Source organism: Myxocyprinus asiaticus, chromosome 28, assembly GCF_019703515.2.
Source record: "Myxocyprinus asiaticus isolate MX2 ecotype Aquarium Trade chromosome 28, UBuf_Myxa_2, whole genome shotgun sequence".
NCBI classification, from domain to species: Eukaryota; Metazoa; Chordata; class Actinopteri; order Cypriniformes; family Catostomidae; genus Myxocyprinus; species Myxocyprinus asiaticus.
The window spans coordinates 9,049,425-9,069,698 of record NC_059371.1 but is presented as its reverse complement, the minus strand read 5'-3'; the positions used below and the strand labels follow the sequence as shown (position 1 = coordinate 9,069,698).

At 39.0% G+C, this 20,274-nt stretch overlaps 1 protein-coding gene across 1 annotated transcript; it reads left to right on the top strand.

The window, feature by feature from the left end:
* The first annotated feature begins 316 nt into the window (after positions 1-316).
* Positions 317-19,859, top strand: LOC127419287 (ladinin-1-like). Its single transcript, XM_051660578.1, has 14 exons — positions 317-540; positions 2,628-2,759; positions 3,556-3,844; positions 11,513-11,580; positions 11,734-11,902; positions 14,631-14,717; positions 15,068-15,111; positions 15,859-15,901; positions 16,011-16,054; positions 16,166-16,232; positions 16,371-16,499; positions 17,203-17,295; positions 18,554-18,642; positions 19,060-19,859. Exons 1-13 carry the CDS (start codon positions 503-505, stop codon positions 18,623-18,625), a joined length of 1,275 nt encoding a protein of 424 aa, XP_051516538.1. The 5' UTR covers positions 317-502; the 3' UTR covers positions 18,626-18,642; positions 19,060-19,859.
* The last annotated feature ends 415 nt before the right edge of the window (positions 19,860-20,274 follow it).

Below are 20,274 nucleotides of genomic sequence, written 5' to 3'. Positions count from 1 at the left end.
TTGCTTTGCCATTATGGGATATGGAGTGGAGATTGATATGGAAAAAAAAAAATTATAATAATTTAAAGCATTTTAGCATAAGGCTGCAACATAGCAAAATGTGGAAATAAAATGAAGGGGTCTGAATAATGTATGAATGCACTGTATTTTGGCCAGAAAACTGTTGATGTTTTTTTTAATTCGTTGATTACAAAAGGGAGCTTTCTTGTCCCGTCTAATGTAAATAAAACGTCAATTCTTCATCCATTCAGATATGCTGTCAAGTTGTTCATGTGCTTAAACACAATGTCTGAAATATTGCTTAAAGACAGAGGCGATGATGTAACCGCGTAAAATAACGCAGCACTTTTTGCGATCTGTACAGTCGGTGAATGCTCTGGTCATGTGACTTGACTCTTGTCAAGGTGCGGGGTAAAGGTACACACGGAGACAGGGAAGCGTGCGGGACCAAATACACTTCAACAGCCTTTTCTCCGGGCGTCAAATAAGAGAAACGGGGATAATGTCCATCAGCCGGAAAAACTGGTCTGCTTTGTCATCGTAAGTAATTGAAATATACATTTAGAGTTTGTATATTTGATTGTTTGGTCCGGTTAATGGTGCTGCGTTTTCTAATAGGTTGCAGAACAAAAGAGCAGGTGTTACTGTTTTTAGGTAGATGCGAACCTATGGAGAGATTAACTTACCATTACAGCTATTAGAACTATTATAGTATAGTGCATTGCAATTAGCCTAGATGTAGATGTTTTTTTTTTTTTTTTTTTTTTTTTTTTACATCTCCATTTTGAAAGTTACAAATAAATAAGTTAATTCATAAAATATTTTAAATAGGCCTACTTTTAAAAGAAGAAACCAAGGAGCAAAAAGGCACATGAGTGAAAAGTTTTATACAAATAAAACTGTAGCTTATGGCATGCCTACCAATGCTTTAAGGACATTTGTAATCATCTTTATTGAGGTTTTTTTTTTTTTTTTTTTTTTTTTTAAACAACTTAATGACTAAAAAAAAAACTGAAAGTAATGTGTCCTGAACTGGACATGTGGTGATTTAGTTTCAAGTTTCTAGGACAGGCTGCAGTGGTCATTTTGACAGCTAGTGTAATATACTCACTGTATGGCATGTAATGTCACGCTTACAAACACAAAGCACTGAGGATCCTTTAACCAAAACAGAGCTTGAAAAACCAGTTATTGAACAATGAAACACTGTTTTCAACCTGTGAAATACAATAGTCCACCTCTGGGATGTATCATCAAGACCTTTGATTGTAATTCATCCTCTCATACTTTGAAAAAGGTTGACAGGATGGCATTCAGTTGTCTTATTATCAAGCTCAGAATGTCCAAGCCGTTTTTGACAACCTTTGCCTTTCTATTCATGGAGTTTTAAATCACATTGTAGTCATATAAAAGAAATCAAAGTTATTTTTAGCCAAAATGTCAGTCTGTCTGTCTGTCCAAAGAAGAAAAGAAAAAAATGACATGAAATATTGATTTTAGTTGAAATTATTTTATTATATTGGAAGAAGGAGTGATATGAGAGACATGAAACGAACACAGCTATGCAGGAAATAAGTTATGTACTGTACATCTTTGAATTATTTAGTTTAGCAGACGTTACATACATAATATATACATACATATTTTACCCCAGAATGCTGCTATTTGCCAGATGCTCAAATCAACATGAACAGTCAATTATCAATAGAGAGTAGTGCAATGCAAAAAATCATAAATGTTCTATGATGTCAGTAACACTTTATTTTACAGTGTCTGTGTTACACATATTACATATTGCTATTATTAATTACTATAGTAATACCAATAACAATATTTAATTGCAAGCAGCTCTACAAAATAATAATTATTACAGTAATTATTACAGTAATTACAAGTGTTTAAATAGTTTTACTCATGTTATGTTAATGCACAGTAATATGAACACTGTAAAATAAAGTGTGACCATTAATTATTATGTTTATAATGGCTGGTTATACTCTGGAAAACATATTTTATCAGGTTAAAATGTGTGCTCCATGTAGTAACATCTAAAGTAAGTGGTATTATTTAAGTCAAAATGTTATTTAATCTGAAATCAACCTTACAAAGTATGTTACACCAGCCAAAGTAATTTTATGGGTTAAATCAAGTAGAAAGAGATCCTTTAGGGAACAATTGCAGACTTGTTTTATATACTTAACACTATGCAGTGTTTACATGTTTTTTTTTTTTTTTTTTTTTTTATTGAATATTTTTGCTGCTGTATTTTACATTGTGTGTGAGTGTGTGTGTGTGGGGGGGGGGGGGGGGGGGTGGCGTTTGGGAGGTTTACAGGGACATTTTTTTAGTTTACAAACTGGTAATTACAAGGGTATTATGCTATAAATGTGGTTTATGACATTTCTAGTGTCCCCATAATTCAAATCACTTATAAAACATACTAAACGATGTTTTTTTTTTGTTGTTTTTTAAATGTAAAAATGCAGAAAGTTTTTTGTGAGGGTTAGGGTTAGGGGATAGAATCTATAGTTCGTACAGTATAAAAATCATTATGTCTGTGGAGAGTCCTCATAAGGATAGCCGCACCAACGTGTGTGTGTGTGTGTGCGTGTGTGTTTGATCTTAAGGCTGACTCGACAATGGACCGTGGAGGATGAAGAAGAAGTAGAGAGAGAGAAGAGGAGGAAGACAAGGGGCTCTAGCACTGCCACGGACACGGATGAAAGTCCCACTGAAGAGACTAAACCAAAGACCAGTAGGTGCGAAATCAACTGGCCAACAAAAAGAACAGGCCAAAGAATAATAATAATAATAAATACATTTTGCAGATGCTACAGAAACATTAAATTCAAACTTAAACACAGAATCCCACAACTTTAGGCAATGCTAATTTCGTATTAAGCTTTCCTTTCCCAGTTTAAACACTTAAGAGCTGCAACTGACTTTAAATTCATAAACTCATATTGAATTAAATAACATTTTTAGGATGAATATTTGCATGAAGCAACTGAGCTTGAACACAAGGATGAGCACTTCAGAGAGCTTCTGATAAGGGTTTATTATATCATAATGATGAATTTGAATAGTGCCTGTCATAATAATACTGTAGTTTGGTCACATACATGTTCAAGTAAAATAATACCACACATGGATGGACATTGCCTATGTTTACAAAGAAAAACAGCTTGCTCTCAAATGAGAGTCTTGTCTGATAGATACGTTTACAAGTGCAATGAGGTAGCCAAACTTCTCCCAGTGGCATAAATGGGTGATGAATCTATCAAAATATATGGCAAAAAGATGATGGACTTATGACCCCCATGGAGGGGAAACAGGAAGGCTCACTTCATATATGGAAAAAAGATCATGGAAATTTAGTAGCGCTGTCATCTCTGTGTAAAAAAAAAAAAAAAAAAAAGTGCTCTGTGCTTGATGCTGTTTTCATTCCATGTTGACCTTTGATGAGTGCTGCAGAAATAACATCGATCTGTATAGAGTCAAACATTAACATAACATTACATTAAACACACTCTAATCTAATATATCCTGTGTTAGCCGGCCTGCTGAGACCGGTGACTCTAGTGGCGACTCCGGTGGTGGTCTGGGCCAGCTACAGTTGGACTTTGTGGAGATGCTACGAGTCCGTGATGAGCGAAGGAGAATGAGGCACGTGGAGTCTCTGAGGAAGCACAAGGAGGAAGAGGAGGGGGTCAGAGACGACAGCTTGGATGAGGAGCCTCATGTGGAGCTGCTCGGAGAGAAGCAGGACGAGGAGCTCAGGGATAATATTCAGCACTGTGTGGCGGCCCTCATGTCATCAGAGCCCTCAGAGACACATGAGAAGGTAGGAGGACAGTTAATGTTCCTCTGTAGTGGTGAATAGATGTTGAAGGAGCATTAAGATTTTCTTAATGTCATGATGCTTGCAATCAAACCTGACCATGGGGTTACAAAGAGAAGACACAGAATAAGCATTTTCTGTAATAATTGAAAGTAAATGCATAATAATGTCAAGAAAATGAACATCAAGAAACAAAATAAACTGCAAAATTCTGAAAATTCAATTAGAGTATAAAACAGAAGAATGAGTAAATATTTTACAATTTCAAACTGTCTATAGTAAAAAAATATTTTGCAAACAACACAAATGTGTCTTTAGCATTGTGACTGATTTATAGTTTTTTATAGCACTGAGGATGTTTAATGAGTCTCACCCTGTAATTTCTGTCTGTTTTTTTTTTTTTTTTTTTTTTCCTTGTGTCTGATTTATTGATTGTAAAAAATGCTCTTGGTCTCTTTCTTGGTCATTCCCATTAATTTTCTATGGTCGGTCAGTCTTGTCCGCAAATACCAAAGGTGTGGAAGATCTTGTGTAAAATGCACTGTGTCCAGTGAACCCTGCAAATTATATTGTACCATAACAACCCATTAGGTTTTAGATACAGTAGGCCAGTGACAGTAGAAAAATGATACAGGAAACCAGTGTAAACTCATGTCATGTTGTTTCGGTAATAACTGTGGCAGCATGTCTCATGGTATTTGTCAACGGCCGGTGCCTTAAGTTCCAGTGAACTGCATTGTTAGCAGAGTAAAATGCTGTTTATCTGCTCCGAAGTCATTCATAGTCAGTAGCCGTCACTTCCACGCAGTGTGAATCTGACAGGTTTCATCATGTGACCAGGGGTCAGAGGTCATCTGTTTGCTGTTAAGTTGTCTCTTGTTACCACCCGCAGAGTGTGTAATTAATCATCTACAGGATTAAAAGAAAGAGCTGCGGGAGGCCCTGTTTACCTTATACACACCTACAGGGCAAGACATGAGAGAACATGAGGTCATTTGACCCATTTCTGAAGTCTGTTGTCACTTCTGTGAAAGCTTTCAAAACAAAGGTGAATTCTCAGCCAGTGCTACCTGTAATGAAATGCACAGGGTGAAGACAGGCTATTGAAGGGCAAATTAACTTAAAAGGTAAAAAAGCATTAAAAATATGTTTGTTTTTATCTTGTAAGCTAAAAATACATTCATGATTCTATTTTAATTGTCTAAAGCCCAAAGTATACTTCAATTTTGATGTATGGGAATGCTCAGCGTCTGCATACAGTCTAACGCGTGCCAGTGAAAGTATACTCCATTTGACTTTGCGCGTATACACAGGCGTTTGCCGCATGCGTTCTACAACTGGATGACACCGGACTCTTCAGGAGTTTAGACTCATAAAGATATCTTTATATTCCTTCATACTCGTGTTATACAAATGCAGGTATCTCCTGACCTCCTCACACATGCGCTCTTGAAGTGCACATCCACTGTTGTTGTTTTTACCTTTGTCTCATGTTGTGTACAGGCGATTACATCTTCTTCTAGCACATCTTCGTGACAACAACGGCTCAAATATGAGTGTTGCCATCTTGCGGAATTACTAAGTAGTGCAAATATTTCCAGGCACATGCGCATTCTGCGCCTTCAAAGATGTGCGGTTAGAAAAATCGGGCTGCATGCATTCAGTGCTTGAGCTTTCTGCTGATGACAAGAATTGCATTACGCCTCTTGTACACGGACGCTCAGCGTTCGCACCTGACCGAAGTATGCTTTGGGCTTTACAGGAATAGTTCCCTCAACAATTTAAATTCTCTCATCATTTTCTCACCCTCATGTTGTTCAATCCCTGTACATTTTTCTTTCTTCTGTAGAACACAAAAGGATATGCTTTGCTGACTGTCCAAGCTGTTTTTTTCCATACAATGTTCAATTGTCAAGCTACAAAAAGGACAAAAAGCAACATAAAAGTAGTCCATGCAACTCTTGCGCTATATGCTAAAGGGGGTCGCATATCAGACGCATCTGGTGGATGACATGGCGGGTTTTTTTCAAGGCTACATACAGAGAAATTGCATATCAAACGTTGCCATTTCTAATCGTTTAGTTTGCGCAGTTACACCAGTTTCAGACACTAACCTGCAAACTCATCATCACTTTGTTGTACAAATGTCTTCTAAACTTTTGTGGGTATGGTGACTAGATCCACAAACTTTAACTGTCACCTGCACCACATCGACACATCCTGTACTACACGGGACACAGCACGTTGTAGCACTTCTCATCCGGTGTGCAACCGCCTTAAGTCTTCTGAAGACATATGATAGCTTTGTGTGAGGAACAGAAAATCCTCCCCTCCACCAAGAACCACTGTCTACTTTTCTTGTATGGAAAAGATCAGTAAATTCTGCTAAACATCTCCTTTTATTTTCCATTAAGAAAAAAAGTTGTATGGGTTTGGAACAACAAATGTCATTTTTGAACAAATTATTCATATGCCATTGTTAGTTCTAAAGCAGCAAAGACCCCAACTGTCACAATGTGTTTTTCAGTAGTGGCCCTGACCCATCTGTTTCCAAATACCACCCATATTCCTGAATAATCCACCTCCATTTAATTTTTTTTTTACCTACCTGTATGTCTTAAGTAAGTGAAGTAAATAAAATATGTGTTAATTTACCTACATTTTTTGATCAATGAAAAGTTGTACTGACCTCCTTCATTGATTCCATTGATCCATAAACATGATTAGATCTCAATTCAAATTTAGGATTGCTAAAACATTTACTAGGAAATTGGTTGGGATTATTGTTTATGATTAACATTATTTTATTGATTCCCAGCATGCAAATACAAAATAAAGCACAACATAAATGAACAGATTAGTCATGGTTACTTGTGTAACCTCCGTTCCCTGATGGAGGGAACGAGACGTTGTGTCGATGTAGTGACACTAGGGGTCACTCTTGGGAGCCCGAGACACCTCTGGTCTTTGATAAATGGCCAATGAAAATTGGCGAGTGGTATTTGCATGCCACTCCCCCGGACATACGGGTATAAAAGGAGCTGGTATGCAACCACTCATTCAGGTTTTATGCTAAGGAGCCGATATAAGGTCCGGCCATTTCAGCGGGTAGTTCAGCGTTGTGGCAGGAGGGACACAACATCGCGTTCCCTCTATCAGGGAACAGAGGTTACACAAGTAACCATGATGTTCTCTATCTTTCACTCACTCGACGTTGTGTCGATGTACTGACACTAGGGATCCCTATACGAAATGCCACAATTGGCTGAACTGTGTTATGTGAACTGGCGGTGTGTGGTGGGCAGACTACTGTGTGCCTCATAGCCAGCACACCAGGTCGACACGTAACCTCCCCCAACATAGTTATGAGTGTCGAACGGCCCTTTGGGGACAAGTCGACTACCCTAGAGATAGAGACAGGCTTAACCCAGTCGTGGCCTCTTTTCCCCTTCTCTTTTTTCCACTCCCTAAAAAAGAAGGGGAATTATCCGACTGGGCCGCCAGGTTTAGTCGGGGGATGTCCCTCCCAAGGGGAAGACACCGCGGAGACCACACCTTGCCCAAAGAGAGGGGGGATATTTAAGTGGAAGAATACGTCACATGGTCTTTCCAACCATGTGGAGAGTCTTCAAGGTAGATCCTACCCAATGGGGAAGGAGTTACTACAAACATGGAGACTGGGGCAGAGGGGCTCTGCCCAAGGAAGACGCAGTTTGCCAACAGGGAAATGAATTAGCGGAAAATATATATTGCATGGGGTTAGCCTTACAGGGAACCACCACATGCGGAGCACCTACCCCAGAACAGGACTCTTAGTTAGCACATGTACTGGGCCGGCAGTGAGTCTCTCCAAAAACTCGACTGCCACAGGGCTCGGAGGAAGTCAACCAGGGAACAAAACTTGTGACCACTACTGGGAATTAATGGCGCACGTCTTCAGCTCAAAAGGAGGTGGAAGGCACTATGTGCAAGCGATACACCAAGCCGGCTATCCCGGGCTTATCCGCTTGTATTGTGTGCCACTACCTGGGACGAAACCGGTTCTACCCGGAGGTTGTAGAACCTTGCAAATGTCTGTTAGAGAGGCACCCCTGCCCAGGGCCCAGGCTGCATGTCCTGGGCATGATATGCCATAGTTATGGCGTCAATGAGCCATTGGGCAATCCTCTGCTTGGAGACAGCGCTTCCTTTCCGCTGTGCACCAAAGCAGACAAAGAGCTGCTCAGAGATTCTAAAGCTCCGTGTACAATCCAAATAGATGCGTAAAGCGTGCACCGGACACAACGACAGGGCTGGGTGTGCCTCCTCCTGAGGCAGCGCTTGCAGGTTCACCACCTGGTCCCTAAAAGGGGTGATGGGAACCTTGGGCACATAGCCCGGTCAGGGTCTCAGGATCACGTGAGAGTAACCCGGATCGAACTCTAGGCACGTTTCACTGACAGAGAACGCTTGCAGGTCTCCTACCCTCTTGATGGAAGTGAGCACAGTCAGGAGGGCAGTCTTCAAGGAGAGTGCCTTTAGCTCGGCTGACTGCAAAGGCTCAAAGGGGGCTCTCTGTAGACCCTGAAGAACTACAGAGAGGTCCCATGAGGGAATGAGGTGTGGTCTGGAGGGATTCAGCCTCCTGGCATCTCTTAGGAACCTGATGATCAGGTCGTGCTTCCCTAAGGACTTACCATCGACTGTGTCGTGGTGTGCTGCTATGGCGGCAACGTACACCTTCAAGGTGGAAGGGGACAGCCTCCCTTCCAACCTCTCCTGCAGGAAGGAAAGCACCGATCTGACTGCGCATCTCTGGGGGTTTTCCATCGGCGAACAGACGCCACTTAAAGGCATACAGGTGCCTCATAGAGGGGGCCCTAGCCTGAGTGATCGTGTCTACCTTCAGCATCCCGTCCAGGGGCCAGACATGGAGATTCCAGAGGTCTGGTTGCGGGTGCCAGAGGGTGCCCTGTCCCTGAGAAAGAAGGTCCATCCTCAGGAGAATTCGCCGGGGGGGGGGGGGGGGCTGTCGCGAGGAGCGTGAGGTCCGAGAACCATGGGTGGGCCAGTAGGGTGCTACCAGGATGACCTGCTCCTCATCTTCCCTGACCTTGCACAGGGTCTGTGCAAGTAGGCTCACTGGGGGAAACGCATATTTGCGTAGGTCAGTGGGCCAGCTGTGAGCCTCGGTGAGGGCATACCAGATCGGGCAGTGGGAGGATTCTTGGGAGGCGAACAGGTCCACCTGTGCCCGTCCGAATCGACTCCAAATTAGCTGGACCACCTGAGGGTGGAGTCTCCGCTCTCCCCTGAGGGTAACCTGCCGTGACAGCGCATCCGCTGTAGTGTTGAGGTTGCCCGGGATGTGAGTGGCTTGCAGCGACTTGAAGTGCTGCTGACTCCAGAAGAGGAGATGGCGGGCAAGTTGTGACATACAACTAGAGCGCAGACCGCCTTGGCAGTTGACATATGCTACCATTGACGTGTTGTCTGTCCAAACTAACACGTGCTTGCCCTGGATCAACGGCCAAAACCTCCGCATGGCGAGCCAACAACTCGAGGCAGTTGATGTGCCAATGCAGTCACGGCCCGTCCACAGGTTGGCGGCTGCGTGCCCATTGCAAACAGCGCCCCAGCCCGTTTTGGAGGCATCTGTCGTGACCACGACGCACCTGGAGACCAGTTCTAGAGGTACACCTGCCTGTAGATACGAGAGGTCGGTCCAAGGGCTGAAAAGACAGTGACAGACCGGCGTGATGACCACGCGATGTGTCCTGTGGCGCCACAATCGGAAAGGCATCTTTAAAAAGACGCGTCTTTAAAAAGACGTTCCGTGTGTGCCGCTCTTTTAGAGAAATGTATACTCTTTTAGAGGAAAAAAAGCTCTTTCAGAAAATATACTCTCTTGATTTCTGCCGAAGCGCCCAGGGGCGTTCTCTGCAGTGCACCAGTGCAGAGGAGGGAGAAGCCATTGAAATGCGCCGTCAGATCCAGCAGAGGTGAATGAACAGTAGAATTCAGCTCAATGAGCATGACCGTTCGGCTCCGAAGAGAAAATCTGAATGAGTGGTTGCATACCAGCTCCTTTTATACCCGTATGTCCGGGGGAGTGGCATGCAAATACCACTCGCCAATTTTCATTGGCCTTTTATCAAGGACCAGAGGTGTCTCGGGCTCCCAAGAGCGACCCCTAATGTCACTACATCGACACAACGTCGAGTGAGTGACATATAGGGAACAACAATTATCCCTTTTTAACCCCCAATAAACTGGTTCTTACTCGAACCAGTGCTACAAAACACATACCCACCCCATGCCCTGCCAAGTTTATCAGCTTCCTGTGAAGAAAGGTGCGTTTCTTGAAAGAACACTATATTATATTTCTTACGTTTAAGAAAAGATTCCTTCTTTTTATAGGGTTCCCCAGCCCATTAACATTCCAGGTGGAGAGAAACATTTTACCTATATTAAAGTGTGACAGAATGACATGCAAAGAAAAAATTGTATACACAGGGCTAAATTATGTAGACCACAATTCAACATTGATGTAACCATAAAATCTTTAATAACCCACAGAACAAAAAAAGATGTGCTTCAACCTCGCACATAACAGTCTCAACTGGTGTCAATCCCCCAGAAATCCGACAGTCCATGTACGCACACAAGGTTTTCTGTGACACCATTGCTACAAGATTACATCCATCCTTGGCATCAATTCTCAGTTTAGCCAGGCAAAGCAATGCAAAGCTCAAATCCTGTGCGTGAAGTAACTTCTTACACTCTTTGAATCTCTCCCGTTTCGCATGTGTAACACTGGAAAAGTCCAGAAAAACCATAATGTTGTAATCCTCCCAGCACAACTTGCCTTTATTCCTCACCGCACATAAAACAAAGTCTCTGTCTGCCGACAGCAGGAATCTTGCCAGAGTGGATCGGGGTCTGTCACCTGCCCTGGGAAGCTGACCGAGAGCTCTGTGCATGCACTGTATTTCCAGATGACGGCCCGCTGTTGTCGAAACAAATTCGGAAAAAGCCCATCTAGGATCTTGACCATATCTTGATCTTCCTTTCCCTCAGAAATTCCAAAGAAACAAACATTATTATGTCTGCTTCAATTTTCCATATCCTCAAATTTTTCCCACACCTGATCCATTTCAGTTTTGGTGGCCAGTGGGTTAGTCCACAGCTCTTTTCCGGCTGCTTCCAGAAACTCGATTCGCTTTTCAGCCTCATCCATTCTTGTGATCAGGGTGGAAAGTTTTGCCTCCATAGATGTGGTCGTTCAACATATTTCCGCGAGGCCCGAGATTTTCGTTAGCACCGCATAAATGTTCGCAATTTCTTGACCTACATCCTGAGGCGCGCTGTCACTCCTAAATGGACCCCCGACATCTTGCTCTTGAGAAGTGTCAAGTGCGTGCAACCATAAATGCTTTTTAATGTCCCCACAGGCTGATGATTTCGAATTCTTTGACATCCTACACTCCCAGTGCGGTTTAGCAATCAAAACTAAATCAGTTCTCACCAAGTAATATTGATTGAAAGGATAATTGTAGCAAAGTGTTGCGGAGCTCACCACTAAGCTGCTTCCACTCGTATAGCGTCACATGACTCTGGGTTGGGATTATTTGTTATTTCTTTTCACATTTTTCAATTATATTAAATGGCAGTTTTTGTCTTTTTTTGTAGCAAAATGGAAGCACAAACCAAGATTTGACATCACCAACTCCCACAAAATCCTCTCGAAAATTTGTGAGGTATTCAGATACAATTATGACTATTCAATATGTTGGACTGATTTTATTATAAACCCAGGTCTTTATACTGATATCACTGTTCATTGTGAAAATGCAAGAACAATCTTTGCCCTGCTCAAATGAGATCATATCATTATTATTCTCTTTGATCAGCTCTCTCTCCATCTCCTTCGATAAGAGTCCCTCATCATCCTTGGCAACCAGTAGAGTGTTTTCTCCTCTGAGCCCCAGGTCTCTAACCACTCCAGATCCAGGGGTGGAACCACCGTCCAGCCCCTCCAACTCAGGCTCTATGAGCCCCACACCAAATGGATACACACTGGTGAGATATCTAGACCTTATTAGTGCTGCTCTTTTGTTTAGTATAGATTGTTATAGATCAGTGTTTCCCAACCACTGTGCCGTGGCACACTAGTGTGGATGTGCCGTGAAAATGATCAAATTCCACACAATAAATAAATGCATGAAAAAAAAAATCCAAAAGTTTGGAATAATGTACAGATTTTGCTCCTATGGAAAGAAATTGGTACTTTTATTCACCAAAGTGGCATTTAACTGATCACAATGTATAATCAGGACATTAATAAAGTGAAAAATTACAATTAGGAAAAAAAAATTCATAACTTAAACTACTTCAAAGAGTTCTCATTAAAAATTCCTCCACATGCAGCAATGACAGCTTTGCAGATTCTTGGCATTCTAGCTGTCAGTTTGTCCAGATACTCTGGTGACATTTCACCCCACACTTCCTGAAGCACTTGCCAAAATGTGGCTGTCTTGTCAGATACTTCTCACGCACCTTACAGTCTAGCTGATCCCACAAAAGCTCAATGGAGTTAAAATCCATAACACTCTTTTCCAATTATCTGTTGTCCAATGTCTGTGTTTCTTTGCCCACTCTAACCTTTTCTTTTTGTTTTTCTGTTTCAAAAGTGGCTTTTTCTTTGCAATTCTTCCCATAAGGCCTGCACCCCTGAGTCTTCTCTTTACTGTTGTACATGAAACTGGTGTTGTGCGGGTAGAATTCAATGAAGCTGTCAGCTGAGGACATGTGAGGTGTCTATTTCTCAAACTAGAGACTCTGATGTACTTATCCTCTTGTTTATTTGTACATCTGGTCTTCCACATCTCTTTCTGTCCTTGTTAGAGCCAGTTGTCCTTTGTCTTTGAAGACTGTAGTGTACACCTTTGAATGAAATCTTCAGTTTTTTTGGCAGTTTCAAGCATTGTATAGCATTCCTCAAAACAATGATTGACTGATGAGTTTTTAGAGAAAGCTGTTTCTTTTTTGCATTTCTGACCTAATATTGACCTTAAGACATGCCAGTCTGTTGCATACTGTGGCAACTCAAAAACAGACACAAAGACAATGTTAAGCTTCATTTAATGAATCAAATAGCTTTCAGCTGTGTTTGATATAATGGCAAGTGATTTTCTAGTACCAAATTAGCAATTTAGCATGATTACTCAAGGATAAGGTGTTGGAGTGATGGCTGCTGGAAATGGGGTCTGTCTAGATTTGATCAAAAATGACTTTTTTCAAATACTGATGGTGCTGTTTTTTACATCAGTAATGTCCTGACTATACTTTGTGATCAGTTGAATGCCACTTTGGTGAATTAAAGTACCAATTTCCTTCCAAAACTGTAAAATCTGTACATTATTCCAAACTTTTGGCAGCCAGTGTATATATATATATAGTTATTGGAAAATTATTCCATTTATAAAAATAACTTTTTAATCATCAATCAAGTAAAAATATACCCAACCGGGTCAGCAGGAAAACAAATCCTTATTGTTCAAGGGTTATTTCACACAAAAATGAAAATTTTCTCAACATTTACTCACTCTCATGCCAACCCAGATGTGCATGATTTTCTTTTGTCTGCAGAACACAAATTAAGATTTTTTTGAAGAATATTTCAGCTCTGTAGGTCCACACAATGCAAGTGATTGGTGACCAAAACTTTGAAGCACCAAAAGCACATAAAGGCAGCATAAAAGTAATCCATAAGACTCGAGTGGTGAAATCCATATCTTCAGAAGTTATATGATAGGTGTGGGTGCTGTTTTCCATCAGTGATTAAGTCCTTTTTTTACTATAAATCTACACTTTCACATTCTTCTTCTTTAGTTTTTGGGTGATTCACATTCTTCGTTCATGTCGGCACCTACTGGTCGGAGCTGGTCAAAGGTGGAGATTTATAGTACAAAAGGACATAAATATTGATCTGTTTCTCACCTACACCTATTATATTTCTTCAGAAGACATGGATTAAAACACTGGCGTCATATAGATTATTGTTATGCTGTCTTTATGGGCTTTTTGGAGCTTCAAAGTTCTGCCGACAATTCACTCACATTGTATTGACCTACAGAGCTGAAATATTCTTCTAAAAATCTTAATTTGTGTTCTGCAGAAGAAAGAAAGTCATACACATCTGGGATGGCATGGGTTGAGTAAATGATGAGATAATTTAAATTTTTGGGTCAACTATTCCTTTAAGCCCTGCCATAAGTACTGAATAATTACCCTGTTCATATACAATGGTATTTGTATGTTATTCCAAGATAATACAAAGAATACCATGGTATTGTATGTCTGTTTTTAACATCTTGCATATTGCTTATGTCATAGTGTCTTTGTGGTAAATAGTGCACACTATTTTTCCAATGAACACACTTAATTATTACTGGGAATGTCACTGAAAGTTCTAGTTGTGTATGTTTATTTTTAGCCCTGTTCTTGCACATGATTCATTTGCAAATCTGTTTTTTCTCATGCAAAGTCTTCCACTTGTTGCACTGTGCTTAGATCTAAGTGAAACGTTGCTAGGGCTCCCTCTAGAGGAACATTGGCAATATGACCTTTATGATAGCAACCTTTTTGGCAACAATGGTCCAATGTGACATTGTTCCTAGGGCCAACAGAAGCAGGAAGTTTTAAAGGTTATGATTAGGAATCACATCTTCTTTCTACCAATTGATATTACAATCTAGCTGTCCTTACAAATTCTTTTATTTCTTATTTTGTTTGCACATATCGACAGACACACGAGAATGGGTTACCAAGCAATTTCGAGCCAGCCCCAAAACCTGCATTCACACGGCAGAGCTCCAGAACGGTGTCTTTTAGGGTAACAAAGCTCTTATTTGACTATATATATTCTGTGTACTTCAGAGCTATTCAAGCATGATGGCATATTAAATGTTGTCTTGCAACTCATCAACATATTACTTATTACAGTGTCAAAGTTTGCATATCATATAGACAATAAAGCGAGCCACCACACTGTCAAATTTGCCTGTGTCAATAACACTTTCAAGTACTACGTCACATACGTATATAGAGCAAGCACAGTCACAGAGATGCTTTTCATTATTTATGCCCTATGCTGTGAGAACTGATGTCGCTCATTTGTTAAATATTTGACTAAGTCAATACACTCAGCTTTGCTCTGTGCTTCACTCACAACATCTGTTTCAGATGATGAGGAATAAGGAGGAAGACAGGATGCCGATGCAGAGAAGGTACTGATGAATAAACTCACACTCAGACACAAACACCAGGGCTGTCAGTTAAATAACTAATTGCGATTCATCTCATAACTGTTTGGGGTTAACATGCTAGCACACTTGGTTCTTTTTAAGGTAAAAAAATAAATAAAAATAAAATAATATATGAGTAATATAACAAAAAATCATATATATACATATATATATATATATATATACAGTATATACTGTGTGTGTGTGTGTGTGTGTGTGTATATATATATATATATATATATATATATATATATATATATATATATATATATATAATTCTCTAAATACATTATATCAGGCTTACTGATTCATTAAAGTATGCATAATACATTTTTTGGTAACACTTTACAATGAAGATGTATTTGTTAACATTAGTCAATGCATTAGTGACCATGAACTATAAATGAACAAAATAATGTTAATTTCTGAAGACACTATGTTTTATTGATTGTTCATGTTAGTTCATGTTAATGCTTTAACTAATGTTAACATATATAACTTTTAATGTTTAGATTAATAAGTGCTTTAAAAGTTGTGTTCACTGTTAGTTGATGTTAACTAATGTATTGTAAGTTGTTACTTTGTTTTTGTTTTTTTACACAATTTATTACAGATATCAATCTTGAACCTCGTGATTTATATCGTTAGGCTTTTAATATCAACTCTAAAATCTGTATCTACAGAAACTGTTTTAATATGTAATCAATTCACTTGCAATCTCATCAACAGTGCAAGTGTGCGGACTGCAGCGAAGACCTTTGTATCCAATAAGGTGAAGCCACCAAAGACAAATTCATTATAAACTTACTGTATGCTGTCACACAAATGCTCAAAATCATACTGACGTCTTTCCTGACAAAATTGCCCTGTTAAACCCACAGAGCCCTGACCAAGAGGATGAACAGCAGTCCCCATTTCAGAGAAAGTGAGCCCATACCTGTTACAACATTTTAACTGAGCTGTCAGTGTCTGTTTATGATAGCAGTAATATGAGGATGCATTAAACTGAATGCTGTCTGTGCTGCTGTTCGACCAGCTCCCGGCAAAGAATATCATCTAGATCCATTCAGGAGAAAATGGAAAGACTGGCTCAAGCTTCACAGGTCTGCATCTGTTCAAAGTTCTTTCAATATGTTATTTCATACTTTTTATATATGAAATACCTAACAAACATATAGTCCAATATGACAGAAATAAATCATGCTTGAGGAATGAGTTTCATTGCTCTTTTCAACTTGCAGAAATGGGAGATAATCAAATCGCCAACAGTTCATAAGACTGTGTGTTTAGCGGACGAAGTGTCCCGGAAGAGGGAGCTGTTTGAGAAAGAGCAGGAGGGATTGGAGAAAATCCAAATGTTCTCCAAACAGGTAATGGCAAATTTCAGTCAGTGTCAGAATCATGACTTTATGAAATGTGTTGTGAAATTATTTTTTGTCTTCATGAAATATTTTGTTTATTGAAGAGTTCAGCTTGAAGGGCTTTAGGGATCAGTAAATACTGGTAATACTGGAGGGTTTCCATCAAGTGTTGTTTTGTGCGAAAAGCTAAAACTAACAAATTTGTGTGAAAAAAAAATCTGTTGAACCAAAATGCAATGTTACGTTAACTTCAACTAAAGATAAATTTAGGAGCTAAAGTTAAGCTAAATGTTTCATGGTCCCTCCCACATCGAAATGTATTAAATCAAATTAAAATGTAAGTTCACTGGTTCATGTAGTCCTGGAATGCATTATGGCAAATGGATTTGGAGTGCTGTCTATAACGGAGGGGCTCGAGCTCACAGAATCAACCTGAATACATTAGGTTACTCCAACAAAAGTAATTTTAAGAGTTAGATCAGATAGAAATAGCTCCTTAAGGTAACAATTGCAAGTAACACTTTTACAGTGTGTATATGCAGGTTATTTAAGTCCAGGCATAAAATGCAACACTTGATTTTGTACACAATGTAACAGGGGATTCCTGCTCAGTCTCCCTATCCTCCAAGCACCCCTTGGAAAAAGGTTGAAGGCCCCTGCGGCCCTGTCTTAGCTCAGTCAGTCATTGTTGTGACCATTTACTTTGTTTTAGGACTTTCGCACTTTTTCTTCTGGAATTTCTGATCGAATCAATCGTTGGGTTCAGAAGAAAACATTTACCGTGTCGCCATCTCATAGTCCTTCGGTAAGTGCTGCCCTTTGTAGGTGAGAACTTACATTACTCCTACGTTTAAGCTGAGGAACATCACAGGATCACATGAACTGAGTGACAGGATCTCATCTGCACTAGCTTGATCATTCAGCGGTGTTCCTTCACCAGGTTTTGGCTTGGTGGCAGTGTAACACTTTGCACTGAGCCCATTTTTGATCTTGTTAGTCATCACAGAAATATGTATCACATCTCTTGTGAATGTGGAATAAGTTGCTCTCAGAAGTGACAGATTTTCTCAGAAATCAATCATCATTCAATCAAGATAATGACAGAGTGTTGAAGGAAATACAAAATTACATGTTGTCTACCTTTAGGACCTTTAAGTTTATGTTATTTTTATTTATTTATTTATTATTATTTTTTTGACAATTAAAACTACATTTACCCCCATCCTCTCATTACTGTAAAGTAAAAAAGATCATTATCATTACAGTAATATAGTAATCAAAATCAGCCCGTTTTTTTTTTTTTTTTTTTTTTTTTTCAGATACACTTAAAGGCAGTGCTTAATTGTTATGAAAATATCACAATGCAATAAATAAATAAATGAAATAAATAGAGGCGTATTCTACCAAAAAATGAACCCCCCTTATCCCATCCCAGATGTGTATGACTTTCTTTCTTCTGCTGAACAAAAATGAAGATTTTTAGAAGAATATCTCAGCTCTGTAGGTCCATACAATGCAACCTGACCTGAACTTTGAAGCTCCAAAAATCACATAAATGCATCATAAAAGTAAGATAAGAAGAATGTGAAAGTGAAAGTGGAGATTTATAGTTGATATGTTTCTCACCCACACCTATCATATCACTTCTGAAGACATAGATTGAACCACTGGAGTTACTTTTATGATGCCTTTATGTGCTTTCTGGAGCTTCAAAGTTCTGGCCACCATTTACATTGTATGGATCTACAGATCATTGTTTGTGTTCTGCAGAATAAAGAACATGAAGGTGAGTAAATTATGAGAGAATTTTCATTTTGGGGTGAACTATTCCTTTAATGGTCCTAAAAATACACTTAATTTTCTTCATGCAAAACATAATGCCTTGGTTTTTTTTTTTTGTTTGTTTTTTTATCATATTCATCATATGAGAGTCTATGGCTTGTTTTGCTACACTTTATAAACTCGACTGATTTAAAAGCTTAGAATACAGTATGTAATACTGTCCTGTGACTTCTCTCATTGTCAACAAATAATACATCCTGAGTTGATTTGTTCCTGTTCAGGATCTCAGACACGTGAACATCTCTGGTAAGAAAAGTTTGTTTGAAAGAGGACAAGAACAGGACCATAAGTGACATTCTCATTGCTAAAGGTAAGGTGAGATGATGTTTTTTGTTTTGTTTTGTTTTTTTGTCTCTAAATAAACATATAGAAGTTTGAATCTCAAGAAGAAATGTCGCATTTGGCATTGTTTTATTGACAATTTAGCCCTTTTTTTATAATGCATAAAAAAGGATGTATACTTTGTGGTTAGTATTTGTAGTACTGCCCTTAATTTATGCTGATTTAAATAAATACATTTAAAAAAGTGTCCAGACAGAATGATTTTCATTACTGTATTACAGTTTATTAGAATTACTTTGTGTGTGTGTGTGTGTGTACAATAAGGACAAAATAGAGGGAAAATGTGCAGTACTGTCCTGTTTTTGACATGAGATTCACCCAGAAACCCATATGATGGCGAATAGATAAATAAATGAATCAGCTTCATTTTTTTTTTTTTTTTCAGATTCTGAAGATTTTGAAGGAAGCATGTTTGCCAACTCTTTCAGACAGTCAGTGCCAATGATTGTCTCTAAACTCCTTACTTTTGCTTCTTTACATTGTCTAGTAATTAATCTGCACTTTTTATAACATTGTACTGATTTGCGTTCTAAATTAAAGGCTTGTGTTATCATTTACATTGTTTATAAAGTACCGATTGACTTCAGGATACAACTAAAACATAATTACAATATCTTTGTAAATAAAATAAGAACTGAGTTTTTCCAAATGCATCTCTACTCAGAAAATTTATATCACAGCGATTGTTTTAACTAATTTCTCAGGATTACAACCATACTACCATTTTGTGTTGTTGCCAGACAAACTGCTCCCTTGTAACACGATATACCCTGTCAGTGTAAGTTATCAGAGGAAGTGGTTTAGTCAGGGCATAACTCATAATATTTCAAAGCACAGTCAACTGTAATATGCTGAATACTGTAGTTTAACCTACTCAAAGTAAGTTTTGATGAATTCTGGAAATCATATGCTGAAGCTGACTGTTGCAATTTGTTTGCTGTTTTTTTCAACTTGCCAGAGACTCAAGTCAAAATATAAAAATGTAATTAAATGGTGAAATGCCAAAATGGACGTGCCCTATCAAGCCCTTTGCTTTCTAACTCAGGTTTGATCCATTCCAAATCAACAAAAGCCTATGTTGCTTTTCTATTTTTTTTTTTTTTTTTTTAAACCTAAATGACTTGTCATTTAATTGTGGCTTCTGCCCAGAAGGGTTATCGTGTAGATGAATAAACGTTTTTATACCAGTGGTCATGTTGTCTCATGTTTTCAGTAATTATATGTTAGAAGCTATCCATTTGATATGAAACAGGATGTTTGTGCAAGTCCTTTTCTGTGAAGCCTCAAACTTATTTGTTTCTCATTTTGTTAAAAATAACCAAAACACAACAATAACATCAATAATAATAATAATAGTAAAAACAATTCTAAATCTTTAATAGGGTATTGTCATTAAAGGGATAGTTCACCCAAAAATGAAAATTCTCTCATGATTTACTCACTCTCGTGCCATCTCAGATGTGTATGACTTTATTTCTTCTACAGAACACATATTAAGATTTTTAGAAGAATATCTCAGTTCTGTAGGTCCATACCATGCAAGTGAATGGGTGCCAACATTTTGAAGCTCCAAAAAGCACATAAAGGCAGCATAAAAGTA

Bases quoted from the DNA above. Each gene is read 5' to 3' on its own strand.
- LOC127419287 (XM_051660578.1), top strand. From the start codon at position 503: ATGTCCATCAGCCGGAAAAACTGGTCTGCTTTGTCATC. The intron at 11,581-11,733 runs GTATTCAGATAC...CTCTTTGATCAG, and splicing joins TCCTCTCGAAAATTTGTGAG to CTCTCTCTCCATCTCCTTCG. The intron at 15,902-16,010 runs GTGAAGCCACCA...TTAAACCCACAG, and splicing joins AGACCTTTGTATCCAATAAG to AGCCCTGACCAAGAGGATGA.